Here is a 14,709-nt window from a genome sequence, read left to right on the forward strand (position 1 = left end):
GTTTTTTTAAATAAAAAAATCTTGATGACAATAGCAGTATTCATTTTAAATTATATTTTATTCTGTGTGAATATTAGAACTTTTAGAAATGTATTCAAGTTGTTAATTTCAGTGCTGATAAAAAATGAAGATTTCTTTGAAATTTGTTTAAATAGCTACATTTTGAAATCTGCATTTCTCTACCAAATATGAAATTAAAATCAACAATTATTTGTATACAGCTGTTCCTAGAACAAGTTCTACACAGTGCAGCTCTGTGCCTGAACCAAGATTTGGAAGAAGGATTGGCAATGAATTTGCAGTTGGTTCACTGGTTCTTTTTGAATGTAATCCAGGATATATTCTCCATGGATCCATTGCAATTAGGTGTGATACTGTGCCCAATTCTTTGGCCCAATGGAATGATTCCTTACCTACCTGTATTGGTGAGTATGTAAATTTGAATGCTTTGTGATTGTACATATTTTATATCAGAATTAGTTATCTTGCATCTATCGATAATTCTATTTTAGATCTAATAGTTACACCTTAATTTTTAAAATACTCCGTTTGTTATGATGTACCTAAATAGGGCAAGCAAATATGGATATTTGCTGTAGCTCAGATATAATGTGATCAATGAAAAATGTTTTGTGTTGAATTAGTTGGATAGTTTCCTCATTTATTGATTTAGATGTATGAAGATATATGCACATATTGCCAATAACACAAAATTTGAATACTACTAATATGGGATTGTTGAAATAAACATCTCTAAAATTTTATGCAGAGATTCCTAAGCCAGTATGTTAAGAATTTATATATCTTTTAAAGATCTCAGAAGCTGATTTTTTTAAACATATTCTATTTTGGCATCAAAAGAATTACAAAATATGCATTAGAAAATAAATCTTTTCTTTTATCTATTATTTATAAGTATGTGTAAAAATACAAAATAAGAGATTTTCTCAGTCTTTTACAAGTCTAACTGATAACTTTTTGATGAGTGGAATACATACAGTTATCCAGAAATCTAATTGTTTAAAACCTCATTTTTGCAAGACTGTATCTAATTTAAATTGGTAAATAGAATATACACTTTCTAAAATTATAAGCTCTTAACCTGTTATATTATATTAAACAGATTAAAATATTTCCTAAACCACAAAAAATTTAGAATTTTATATTACTTCAAGTCCATTACAATGACTTTTGGCTCTTATACAGTTCTATAGATATGGAAAAGGTATGTTAGGAAGTTTATTACTTTTTGGTCCCAAGAACATATCTGGAAATTATTTTCTTTGATTACATGGTATAATGTTATTTTTTTAAAGATTTATTTATTTGAGAGAGAGAGAAAATGTGCTAGTGGGGAGTGAGGGACAGAAAGAGAAGGAGGGGATCTCAAGCAGACTCCACACTGAGCACAGAGTCCAAGGCAGAGCTTGATCTCAGGACACTAGTATCATGACCAGACCAAAATTAGGAGTCTGATGCTTAAATGATTGAGCCACATAGGTACCCCTGATTATATAGTATTATATTAAAAGAAGAATAGTAAAATTTAATCTCAGGTTAAGAAATAGCTCTAGCGAATTGAATTTTTTCATTAAAGTTATATTGGTATGTGATTTACAAAATAAGAGGAAGAATTATTTAAATAAAAGATAAGTAAAATTTTGTTTTTATTTTAATAATCCTAATTCCAATTTTTCATAGATAATGACATGATTGTGTATATGCACACATATACATTTATAAGTATATAAAATGTATTTTATTTATTTTTAAATATTTTATTTATTTATTTGACAGACAGAGATCACAAGTAGGCAGAGAGGCAGGCAGAGAGAGAGAGAGGAGGAAGCAGGCTCCCTGATGAGCAGAGAGCATGACGGGAGGTTTGATCCCAGGACCCTGGGATCACAGCCCGAGCCAAAGGCAGAGGCTTTAAGCCACTGAGCCACCCCTAAAATGCATTTTAATAACACATCTTGCCATACCTGAAAAGAAATTATGTGCCTCAATACTTTTAATTTTTAATTTTTAAAAACCTATTTTACCATATTTTAACAGAGATTTAATATAATGTTAGCTCATGGTTCATTAAACTAAAGTGTATTTTCAAATTGTGAATCAATATATTGATTTCCTCTGAGGAAGGAGTAAATTCTGTTGATACCGTTTATAGAAGATGTAATTTGTGGGGCACCTGGGTGGCTCAGTGGGTTAAGCCTCTGCCCTTGGCTCGGGTCATGATCACAGGGTCCTGGGATCAAGCCACACGTCGGGCTCTCTGCTCAGTACGGAGCCTGCTTCCCTCTCTCTCTCTCTGCCTGCCTCTCTGCCTACTTGTGATCTCTCTCTCTGTCAAATAAATAAATAAAATCTTAAAAAAAAAAAAAAGAAGAAGATGTAATTTGTATAGGATATGCCTGCTCTAAGTAACATTGTTTTCCATCCACATCAGGACATTATTAGTAATTGTGCTGGGAACATGGTAAAAATCAAGGCTATTATGAATATAAAATAAGGAAGGATGGTTACTTGGTCTTCCTAGGAACTTGAGATCACCAGCCCCAAAACAGAAATACCTAGCATCTTTCACAGGGCATTTTTCTTACACCAAATATTTTAGTTCTGCCCACTATAATAAATGGAATATGAACTATTATTCTGTTATTCTTTTCTTTGTTGAAAACTACCTATAAAAATAATTTAAATCAGGGGCACGTGGGTGGCTCAGTGGGTTAAGCCTCTGCCTTTGGCTCGGGTCATGATCTTGGGGTCCTGGGATCAAGCCCCACATCTGGCTCTCTGCTCAGCGGGGAGCCTGCTTCCCCCCTCTCTCTGCCTGCCTCTCTGCCTACTTGTGATTTCTCTCTCTGCGTCAAATAAATAAATACATAAAAATCTTAAAAAAAAAGAAAATAATAATTTAAATCAGTAGAAGGCTATAAATGATTCTTCAACTTTCTCATCTTTTAGCTAAATAACCACAATTTCTGATATCATTAGCAATTACTTAATCCTTTCTGTTTGCCAGCTTTCATGCTGAGCAATTTAAATACATATTTAATTTAATCCTTACAGCAAACCAATTGGAAAAGTTACTTTAAGAATTTACAGTTGAAGAAACTGAGTTTTAGAGGGTAAAATAGTTATTTTTTTAAACTATCAGGACATAGTGGATGATGGAGTAAAGGGCAGTAACTAAATTTTTCTGACCCCATATCTCAGCCAAAATAATAGAGGACTGCTTCTTTTTAGGTTTTGATTGATAAGCTAATTCCTTCTTAATTTGATATCTACATTTTATTTATAATGTGAGATTTCTTATCCTATTGAAATACATTTTTGACAGTCAACAAGTACAGGAAAACAAATCACTTGGAGTTAATGTTCCTCCAATAGTTTAGCTAGCATAGAGCTAGGTAGGGTTAATGGAACGAACAGATCTTCCCCTTTCTGTACTTTTATACTCTCATAAAGACAAAACAGATGTTTCTCCTCTTGAGCCACAATATATATTGACTTCATACTCTTATAAAATAGTAATAAATAAATTATCCTAAACTAAAGACCATGAGCTGAGAGAAATGTTCCTATATGTCTATGCCAAAATTAGTCATGCAATATGCATAAATCGGAAATTACATTGCTTTAAATCAACTTAATAATTGAAGACAGACGCATGATAATAATAAATCTCTTCAGCCTCACAATGGATTTTTTAATATTTCTCTATGAATATCAAGAATCAGTCATTATTTCTGTCTCACTTTCCCCAGTAATTATTTACATAATTTGTGTCACTTTTATTTTATTTATGTAGGTATTGATAGAAAATATCAATACCATATAATAGAAGGTAACTAGGTAAGTAACTGTCTTCATTTAGTTTCATATACATGATGAAAATTCCTTGAAAATATTCATTTTTATAAAAATAGGATGATACAATGACATCTGGCAATTCATAAACTAGCTCATTAATCTTTAAATATCATTGCTCTAGTTTGAGTGTTCAGAGAACCTATTATCGATGCAGAGTACTGAAGTGTAACTTTATAAATTATCTGTTAAAGGTTCTATTTGTATATTTATCATGTTAATGGGGAAAATTGTAAATAATCTTGTAAAATGGAATAAAATCCCCACAGCTGGGAACTCTTAAGTTCTTAGCATAAGGGTAAATTAAGTCTTGGGCAATAACAGTCTTGTGCTCTGACTTTAACACTGAGATGTGGGTGAGTCACTACATGATCCTGGAAAATTTACACAATTTCTTATTCTCAATTGCCATATCAATAAATCAGGAAAATAAGAGAATTTCCTTGTAGGTTTATTGTGACTATTAGTTCTTAGAATCCAGTAAGTACTCAATAATTAAGTTGTTTTTGTTGTTTCCAAGTCTTCCCTCACACAAGCAGGAGATAAAACTTTAATTCTAAAGGTATTGGATCTAGAATATAGAATTTACACACAGTGCTGACAAAAGGCTTGATATTATTGATTCTCATTTGTTGATATGTTTTAATAACATTTTAAAGTTAATAAATGTAAAAATTATCTTCCACAGGAGATTTTTGTATCTTAAAAAGGCAAAACACAAGGACTCTTATCGTCCTTTCCAATTTAATAATTTAAGGTCCCTTGAATGCAACATTTTTTTTGCACTTAAAACTTTCAAGAAAGACATTGGATGACATATAATAACAATTTTCTTGAAAATAATAGCAGTTATTTATTAAAATAAAATAAAATATTTATTAAAATAAAAAAATTGTTAAAATTAAAATAAAACAGCACTTATTTAAAATTTTTATTAAAATATTAATTTAATAAAATATTAATTCGGGGGAGACTGAAATTTCTTTCTACCAATTGCCATATTTAAGGACAAATGGTTGAAAAGGAACCGACTTAAAATAATAGGCATATGTTCATGATTTGGTTTGTTCTCATTGTATGTGAAAGTATAAAATTAATGAAGTTAAAATTTAAACAGTGGTAGGGTACCTGGGTAGCTCAGTTGGTTAAGCATCTGACCCTTAATTTTGGCTCAGGTCATCATCTGAGGGTTATGAGATCCAGCCCTCCAATTGGTTCCAAGCTGGGTATGGAGCCTGCTTACGATTTCTTCTTTCCCTCTGCTGTATGCTCATTATCTAAAAAAAAAAAAAAAGAAAAAAAATTGAACAGTGATTAATACGATTGTAATTGGTTTTGACTTTGTATATTTAACAAAGATTTTCATTCAGACTTTCCTTCTGTTCTTAAAAAGTTAAAAAACTTGAGTATTCAAAGAAATTTCTTTTGTCTATGAAAATATGAAAATGAGACAGGGTTAGAAGAAGAGATAAAAAGACATTAAAGAAGGAATAAAACCAGAAAAATGAAAGAAAGGATATTTTAGGAATAAGAAAAGGAAAGAGAGAAAGAGAGAAAAAGAATATATTGTAGGATAAGGAGAATACAAATTCTAAACCCTAAAAATAAATCATCTTTATTTAAAGTGGGAGAAAAACCCCTATATTATTACTAAGGTTTATGTTTTTATCTTAATGATAAAATTGAGTCCAAAACTAGAAGGGTGGTGATTCTAAATGGCATTCAGATGATAACTCAGTTTAGGGTCTACCATTTGGTCTAACTGCCAAATGAAAATATACATGTATTTCTATTTTTAATTGTAAATATTTATAGCTTCAAAATGTTCTGAATAAAAATAATTGCATCTTAAAATATTCAAAAAAGGAAAAGGTTTGATGCTTTAAAGATTCAACTATGAGGAGTCCCTGGGTGGCTCAGTGGGTTAAGCCTCCCTTCAGCTCGAGTCATGATCTCAGGGTCCTGGGATTGAGCCCCACATTGGACTCTCTGCTCATCAGGGAGCCTGCTTCTCCCCTCTCTCTCTGCCTGCCTCTCTGCCTACTTGTGATCTCTGTCAAATAAATAAATAAAATATTTAAAAAAAAAAAGATTCAACTATGAGAGTCAAGTACACAGTCATTTTTAGGTTAGTGTCAAATCATTATCTTTAATTTTATTTATTTTATTTTTTAAGATTGTATTTATTTATTTATTTCAAGTGAGGAGGGGAAGGAGCAGAGGGCAAGAGACAAAAAGACTCTTGCTGAGCGTGGAGCCCAATGTGGGGCTCAATCTCACAACCCTGAGATCATGACCTGAGCCAAAATCAAGAGTTGCTTAACTCTTGGATGCTTAATCTACTGAGCTACCCAGGTACCCCAGAGCATTATCTTTAATTTTAGTTTGTCAACATTTGTTCATGAATAAAATATTAATTGACTCAAGATCTTTGAACTTTCTATTTTTTCTGCTTGGAACATGCATTCCCAAAGATATCTTTTAGGCTTACTACATCACTTCATTCAACCTGATAATCTTCCTTGAACATCCTATCCAAAATAATTTTCTGCTACCCATGTTCCATTTGTTCTATGCCTTTACCCTGCTTTTCTTTAACGACAAACATCCACCGTGTTATATGTCATTTGGGATTTTTTTTTTGTCTTTTTTTGTTTTTGTTTATTTTGTTTTGTTTTTAGTTTCTTAGTCTTTCTTGTCCTCCTCTGCCCTGACACTACTGTTTTTATGTTCTTCCAAAAGAAGACCTGGCATATAATAGATACTCAATAAACATTCGCTCAGGGAATGGATTTTAACAATTAGCTGTGATAATTTCCTGAATTCTTGTAGAGGTCAAACAACTAGGCAGTTTCCCAAGTCCATGACCATATATTTTCAATTTCAGGCTTCCTTAATTAATTTTTTTTTATTTGTTTCAGGGGTGCAAGTCTGTGATTCATCAGTCTTATATAATACCCAGTGCTCATTACAACATATACCCTCCTCACCAGATACTGATGCTCTTGCTCACTTTGCTTGCTTAGACCTTTACAAGCCATTGGAAGTTTGGAGCTCTTCTGAGACTATTTCTGTAGGAAAGAGCAAACAATAGATTTACACGTGATCTGGGTAGTTTTATTCTGAGAGAGAACAAATTCTCTATTTACTCTTTACAGTTTATCTATAATCTTTGACAATCTATTTACCAGATTTTATAATTGTATTTTCTCTCTGTTTACTATTCCATGAATACTCAGTGAACAACGTAAGCCAAGTGAGCACCCATCTGAAACCAAAAGAAGGCAGCTTTCCACATTCCTAATGACTTCCATCTCCTCTGCGTTATTTTAGTTTCACGGTTCTTACTATGGTTACCAACACTTTACTTTTTTTTTTTTTTTGGTTATAGTAAAACACAATGAAATGTTCCATAATTTTGCAAAAACTGACAGACTAAAATTAAACTGTTAAGTGAAAAGCGGCCCCATTAGTCATGACATGTGGGTGGTCCTTACAGTTAACATGGTCAAATACTAAGGTAGGGGACCTACAAGTTTAAATGACCAGTATGTAAGTGATACTTAGTAATTGTGCACAAATCTGTCATATCCAGCCATTCTTAGGCAAATTATAATAAAGTACAATTATATTTTGATAAGAACATTAGACTTGGAATAAATATAAAACTGAAAAATATGCCAAAGACTGAGTTTTTATCTTCCAAATTTGACCTTGTTACACTTCAAATTTCTTAAAATTTTCAGTCTCATAAAACACCAAGCTCTCCTCCCTCTGAGACTCTGTGATTCAAATAACCCCCTGCAGCCACTAATAGCTCTGACAATATATGGCCTTAGGCATAAGTACTTTTGTTAGTGGGAGGTCTCTTTTGAAAAGCCCCTGAACCTGCCATTTATGCCCTTAGGCAGAAAGTCTTTAATTAGCTGCTTATCCCATCACCTTTATCTGGTTGCCTCCCCCACAGAAACTTTAGAAAGAACTCAGAAAGAACTCCTTTTCCTTGTATTCTCTCCATGACAACACCCTGTTTATATCATCTTTTCTGAGAGCAGTAGAGAAATTGATGAGGAAATAAATACAGGAGCTGAACCCTCATTCACTGATTCATTCATTTATCCATTTATTCATCCATGAAAAGGTTACTCAAAATAATAATAAATAGCAGTTAGTAGTTATAAGAAGCACTATTAAGCATTTTCTTTCTTTTTTTTTTTTCCTTTATGTTGATACCAATACCAGGAGGTAGATAAGATTGTTTCTCTTAAGAGAATAAAAACTCTGTGATTTACAGATAAAAGCAGAATCAGGATTTAAACACGGGATGCTTTTCTAAAGCCCATTGCTCTCTTAATCCATATGTTATATAGTGTATTACTGATCAGTAGGGAAATATGTATCTTTTAAAATAGGAAACAAATATTCAGATAAATAATATACGTAGGAATTGAAACTTTATAAAACATCCTGTGTATAATAATGTATATCTGGGGATACTTTTATAGTATATTTATATACAGTAATATGAAACTTTGTATTGTTATATATGGCTTATTTAGGAAATCACTGGGAGAAAGGAATAATGCAGGAATGATGAACAGGAACCTATAACCACAATATATACACAGATATCACATTTATACAACCAGTCTGTCAACAGTTTATTCACCAAGCTTTTACTGAGTGCTTACCAAGTATCAATCTCTCATCTAGCTTTGAATAAGAAGATAAGATTCCTGCCCTTTTGGAGTTTACATTTTAGTAGAGGGAGACTGAGCAACACACCAGTGATGTGTTCTCTTCTTTCAGATAGTGGTATGTACTGTGGAGAAAAGTAAAGAAAGGGCGGAGGTCCTAAGACACCCAGGGCATGCCGCTGTTTTATATACAAATGAAATGAATGGAGGGGTTATAAAATCTTTGAGGTAAACATGTGTATAGACAACGAGGCAGAGACAGATCTTGACACGCTCAAGCCACAGCAGGAATCCCAGGTATCTGGAGCGGAGTGAATGATGGCAAGCATGACAGCAGAGTCTGGGGAGGCAGAGGGAGGCCAAGTCATATGGACCCTCAGAGTTATGTGGGACGCTTGAATCTTCTCTAAGCAGTGAGAGAATTCATTGAGCTACTTTCTAAAAAATCACTGTGGCCAGTGTAAAGAGGGATGGAGTAGGAGCAAGAGGATGGAATGACAGGCTATTGTAATGGTGGAGAGGATAAGTAAGGGTAATTTTGATAGAAAGGTCATAGTCAGGGATGAGAATAGATAAGCTTCATGATATACTTTTTTAAAAGGAGATGGGAAAGTTTACTGATAGTGATGAAGTTCTAGAATATAGGTGAGGTTCGATGGGGTGAGGTCCCGAGCCGATGACCAAGAAAGAATTCTTGAGACATATTTGGTGCAAAGTGGTGGTTTATTAAAGCACGGGGATGGGACCCTTGGACAGAAAGAGCTGCTGCTGCGGGTTGTGAGGGATGGCAGGTTCTGTACTCTGCGGTTGGGGGGAGGTGAGGGAAAGGAGGGTTTCAACGGAGCTTTCACAGGCTAAAGAGGGCCTACAGGGTGCCGGGATACCGGGGTACCAGAGGTCAGGCAGCTTGATCAATGTTGTCTTTTGGCAAGTCATTAACATCAAGATAGTTGGGAGATTCCTGGTGGGATGTCACAATCCTGATATCAAGCATCTTTGTTAGTGAGATTTAGGTTCAGAAGAGATTTAACTTTATTTACATTTCCTTCTACCTCAGCCTCCTTCAGTTTTGTTTATGGAGTGTGACATTAGGGCTTGGGGAACTGAATTATTTGCCTCTGGAAATTGTGCTATGGATAAGGTAACTTCTTTGTAGATCTCTTGGACCTTGTAAACCAAGGGAGACTCTGGTCTTGCAGGATTGTGATCTCTGCGAGTTAACTATTTGTTTCTCATTTATGGCAGTCAGGGGTGCCTGAGGAATGTCACACATATTACTGAGGGGAGCGGGTGGAGAGGTGGAGCAAGGTGCCAGCTTTTGCTTTGTCCTCAACCATCCTCCTGCTCCCTCATCAATAGGTTGAACATAGATATAAATGTGAATTTGAATATAAGAAAAGAAATTAAGATGAATGAATCCTAGATTTTTGGCTTAGAGCTAGGTGAATGATAGTGACATTTACTGAGATGGAGAATTGTATAGATAAAAGAAAATTTCAAAAGTATTGTTTTAGACATATTAGTTTTCAGAGGCTTATAGGCATATTATTGCAGGATTCTGAGCAAAAGTCAGAATTTGAGATAACAGACATTTAGTAGTTGTACTATATCGATGGCATGGAAATAAATGGCATTTTAAAGAGGTGATGGTTAGAAAGAAAAGAGAAGATGGCTTAGGTCAGAGAGTGTTACAACATTTAAAAGATCAAGGGAGGAGGATTAGCTACAAAGAAAGAACAGAAAAGAAGAGAAGAGAAGAGAAAGAAAAGGTGAAAGAAAGAAAAGAGAGAGAGGAAGGAAGGAAAAGAAAGAAAAAGAAAGAAAGAAAGAGAAAGAAAGAAAAGAAAAGAAAGGAGGAAGGGAGGAAGGAAGAAAAAGAAAGGAGAGAAAGAGGAAGAAAGGACAAGGAAAAAAAGAAGAGAGGGTTCAAGGTAGATGAAGTGGTCAAAAGGAAGAGATAATTACTCAAAGATTGAGCAAAATGCCAATTAAGAATTGAATAACACATTGCAACAAGAATATTTGGGTGACTTTGGCATAGTCATTTCAATGGAGTGAAGACAAAAGCCTGATGAAATGGATGGAGGTCAGATTGGAAAGTGAGGAAGAGGGGATTTGTCACTGCAGCAGCAGGGAAGGAAACCTTAGAATATGACTCATTCTGACTTAAATGAGTTAGAATCTTGGCCCCACAGTGAGCAGAGTTCCAGACAAATAGTTAATTGCTTCATCTTCTCAGACTTCAGTCTGTTGGAAGAGCCTAAAATTAAAAAGAACATGAAAACATAACATGAGCTATACTATGACAGAGCTCTCTAGGAAAGAACTTGGTGCTATAGAAAACTATGGGACACTTAACAAATATGGGAGTTAGCAGAGAAGTAAATAGGTAAAACCAACATTGAATGACCATGGATGGTAGTGCTTGCTATGTGGGAGAAGGACATACCAAATCACTATTAAGAGAGTATATTAGTGGGGCGCCTGGGTGGCTCAGTGGGTTAAAGCCTCTGCCTTCGGCTCAGGTCATGATCTCAGGGTCCTGGGATCGAGCCCCACATCGGGCTCTCTGCTCCGCGGGGAGCCTGCTTCCTCCTCTCTCTCTGCCTGCCTCTCTGCCTAGTTGTGATTTCTCTCTGTCAAATAAATAAAATATTAAAAAAAAAAGAGTATATTAGTTCAGTAGGTTGAACTGGGATGGGGGATTGTGATGGTGACATATTGGGAAACCATGGGTACCTATAAGCCTGAAGATGCAGTTAGAGACTGATAAAGTTAACTGTATTTATCTTTAGAATTGACACAACAGGGAGGTTTTTGAAGGATTTTTCAACAGTGAAATAACATGATCAAATTTTAATTTTAAAAAGGTCATTTTAATAATAACGAGACATATTACATGTATAGTATACCACTTTGACGAGGCCCATTGGTATGATTAATGTAGTAACCGAGACAAAAATGAGAGTCAGGTAGGATAATGCCAATGTAGAAGACCAACCGTACTTTCTTTGAATTCGGAATTAACACTTCATCAATCACTTATTTTTAATTTGTTTTTGGGGGTGAATCTCTATTATATAAGTCTTATAGAAGAATCTCTATTATATTCTTCCATTCCTAGCACATCAATTCTTAAGTCATCTAAAACTGTTGGCTTTATGTTTAAAGGAGCTATTTTTTTTCTGATCCATTTAACCTGAATTAATATAGAACCCAATAATGTAAATGTATAGGAAATTACAACAAAATGGTTTTCTTTGAAGATACATTCTTACACTATTAAAAATGTTTGTAGCACTCTTCTGACCAACTGCCCTATGCTTTTGCATTAGGCTTTGGAAGCAGCAGAAAACTAACTTTTTAAAAATTATTATAAAAGGTATATCCTGATATCTCACTGTTACAATGAGACTACAATAAGTGCTCAAGCATCACAGGGCCAGTGGTATCTAAAATAGTAATAGTTGTGAAAGGAAATAGTAAAATGAAGTATATTTTATTGACTTCTCCCCATGTTCCAAGCAATGTGCTAGCTCCCTTATGTACATTATCCTATCTATATATTTTTCACAAAGCCCTTTTATAAACAACTGCATTATCATTTCACATACAAAATTTCTGAGTTTCAGCGAGTATAAGGAACGTATCTAACATCACACAGTATTTAACATTGTAAGAAAGGTCATGCCCAGAGCCAAGCTGATAGTACCAGTGGTAGGAGTGTTTTAAGATTAATACTTAGTACTTTTAAAAAGTGATAGAGGCCTTTATTGACTTCAGAGCAGGTCTACACATTTTTTTTTCTTGTCATACTGTACTTGTAATAACCAGACTGGCCCCATATCAGGTTTCCTCTTCCACCAAAGGACATGGACTATGGGGCCAAACTATCAGTATTCAAATTTCATCTTCATCTCTTACTAGCTCTGTGATCTCAAGCAAGTTATTTAATTCCTTAGTGATTCTCTTACCTGTAAAATAAGGAGAATATTTATATCTCATTGGATTGTTGGGAGGCTTTAATCAGTCAAAAATCTGTACACTGCTTTTAAGAGTCTTAGGCAAACTGTAGGCTCTGTATAAATTTTGCTATCACCTTGATTACTCCTGAAGAGATGCTATTACTCTTTAAAGGATGCATGAAGAAAAAAATCATAAATATAAGATAATTCTTCAAAAAATTCCATTTCTAGACATAGCGATTTTAATGCAAATGTACCATTGCACTTTTTAGTAATATACTAAAGGTGATAGCCTGTCATTGAGTTAATAGTTTTATGATTTTAGATATGCCATTGTAAGGTTATCTATTCATGTCGTCTAATTATTTTTAAAAGTTTTTAGGGAGAAAGATTTAATTTCCATTGTTCTTATGAGTTTTAAAAAATAGTAAGATTTGGCTGTGTTTGCAATTCTAGTATCTGTCTAAGATGTTATCTCTGACCTTTTCTCTTATTTTAATCCTTTGCATTAGAATTAACTCCCTCTCTTGAATTGTTTTACTTTTAGTGCCCTGTGGTGGAATTTTAACTAAGCGCAAAGGGACTATTTTGTCTCCTGGATACCCTGAGCCTTATGACAACAATCTGAATTGTGTATGGAAGATCACAGTGCCAGAGGGAGCTGGCATTCAAGTAAGGAAATTTAAATTTTTCTCCTTTTCATTGTATGTTTGAAGTTAATCCTCTTTAGAGATGACAGGTTGCAGGTTACTTCTAAAGGTTTAGCCAGTGCTTTTCACTGGCATGGTTGAATGTAAATAGAAAGATACTTATTAATTTCCCACCTGCAAAAAACAGAAAACCAATTCAAGAAGGCATAAGCAGTAAGAAAAAATATGTTGCTCTACATGCCATGGAATTAGAGGGTAAAGATTGTTTATTTCAGAGGTTTAGTTGTGTCCTTCTAAAAACCTTTCAGGTTTTTTTTTCTCTCTCTCTTCTCTGCCATTTTAGCATGTTGGCTTAGTTCTTAAGCTTCTTTTCTCATGATCTTGAGATGGCTACAAAAGCTCTAGACATAACAGCTTTTACACAGCAAGAGCCAACAGCCAAAATGGAATGTTTCTATCTTACATACCTTTACAGTGGTTAAAATTTTTTTTTTAGAAATCCTTCCAGTAGATTTTCCCTCCTGTACCATTGATCAAAATTGCAAGCAGATCCATTCCTAAGCCATATACTGGCCAGTAGCAAAAGATTTATTATGATTTGGCTCAAACAAATCAATATTAAGTACCTAGATTAAGTAAGGGGCTTGACTTCCTCTGATGTGTACTGTCCTCATTTAGTTGAACAAAATCAGTTCTCTGTTAGCAAGGCACATGGATGCTAGTCTATAATCACTATGATATACCATATTATTACAATTGGGGAAGAGAAATTTGACTTGTTGCTCTGTTTTAGAAGGAGGTTGTTTCTGGATAAATTGATGGCATTTTACTCCTGAGTCTGTATATATTCCATGGAAGATAATTATTCTTCACAAAATATTATATAATCTATATTTCATAAAAATAACTTGATTACTTCTCCAACTGAGTCATAAGGTTTTCCTCTGGAAACTTGAGATATCTATTAGCTATGGAAAACATAGCCAAGAAATCATTCATTAAAACTGAAATTAGTAGTATAATTTTTAGTTAAAAAATCACCTTTTTGAATTTATCTTTGTAATTTTTCAGAAAATTTTTTAAAAATCACTTGACAGTTGCTAGGAATAAAATAAGTCAATAAACCAATGAGAAAATATGAAATGTATTACAGTGTTTTAAGGGACATTAAAAAATGAAAACACTTTAGATCTATGCTTTTATTCTTACTAGCTGTGCTACCATTTTATGGCCAACCTGTAAAATTCTGGGAGAACAAGTAAATTCTATCTCATGACCAGTAGAATGAACAAAGATTTTAGAATTGTCCATGTTCCAGGTCGTATAGAAAATCTGAAAGCAGGTGATAACTTTAGAACCTTCCTAGTTGTGAGTTTATGAAGGTTATCCTAGAGCTTCTAAATATTATCAGCTTGTCCATTCCTGTCTCAGCTTACAATAATAAGAAAAAAGCAAACCCTAGCATTTCCCCTCTAATTCTTTTTTTGTTTGTTCGTTTGTTTGTTTTTGAGCCCTGCAATG

At 34.0% G+C, this 14,709-nt stretch overlaps 1 protein-coding gene across 2 annotated transcripts in view; it reads left to right on the forward strand.

The window, feature by feature from the left end:
* CSMD3 (CUB and Sushi multiple domains 3) overlaps positions 1-14,709 on the forward strand; it is a 1,273,428-nt gene that overhangs the window by 1,091,722 nt on the left and 166,997 nt on the right. For both annotated transcript variants that reach the window (XM_046025880.1, XM_046025873.1), the window contains 2 exons: positions 222-425; positions 13,086-13,210. In XM_046025880.1, the coding sequence (XP_045881836.1) occupies positions 222-425; positions 13,086-13,210 (329 nt within the window). The remainder of the gene's footprint in view (positions 1-221; positions 426-13,085; positions 13,211-14,709) is intronic.

This window comes from Meles meles, chromosome 1 (genome assembly GCF_922984935.1).
Source record: "Meles meles chromosome 1, mMelMel3.1 paternal haplotype, whole genome shotgun sequence".
In the NCBI taxonomy this organism is placed as follows: Eukaryota; Metazoa; Chordata; class Mammalia; order Carnivora; family Mustelidae; genus Meles; species Meles meles.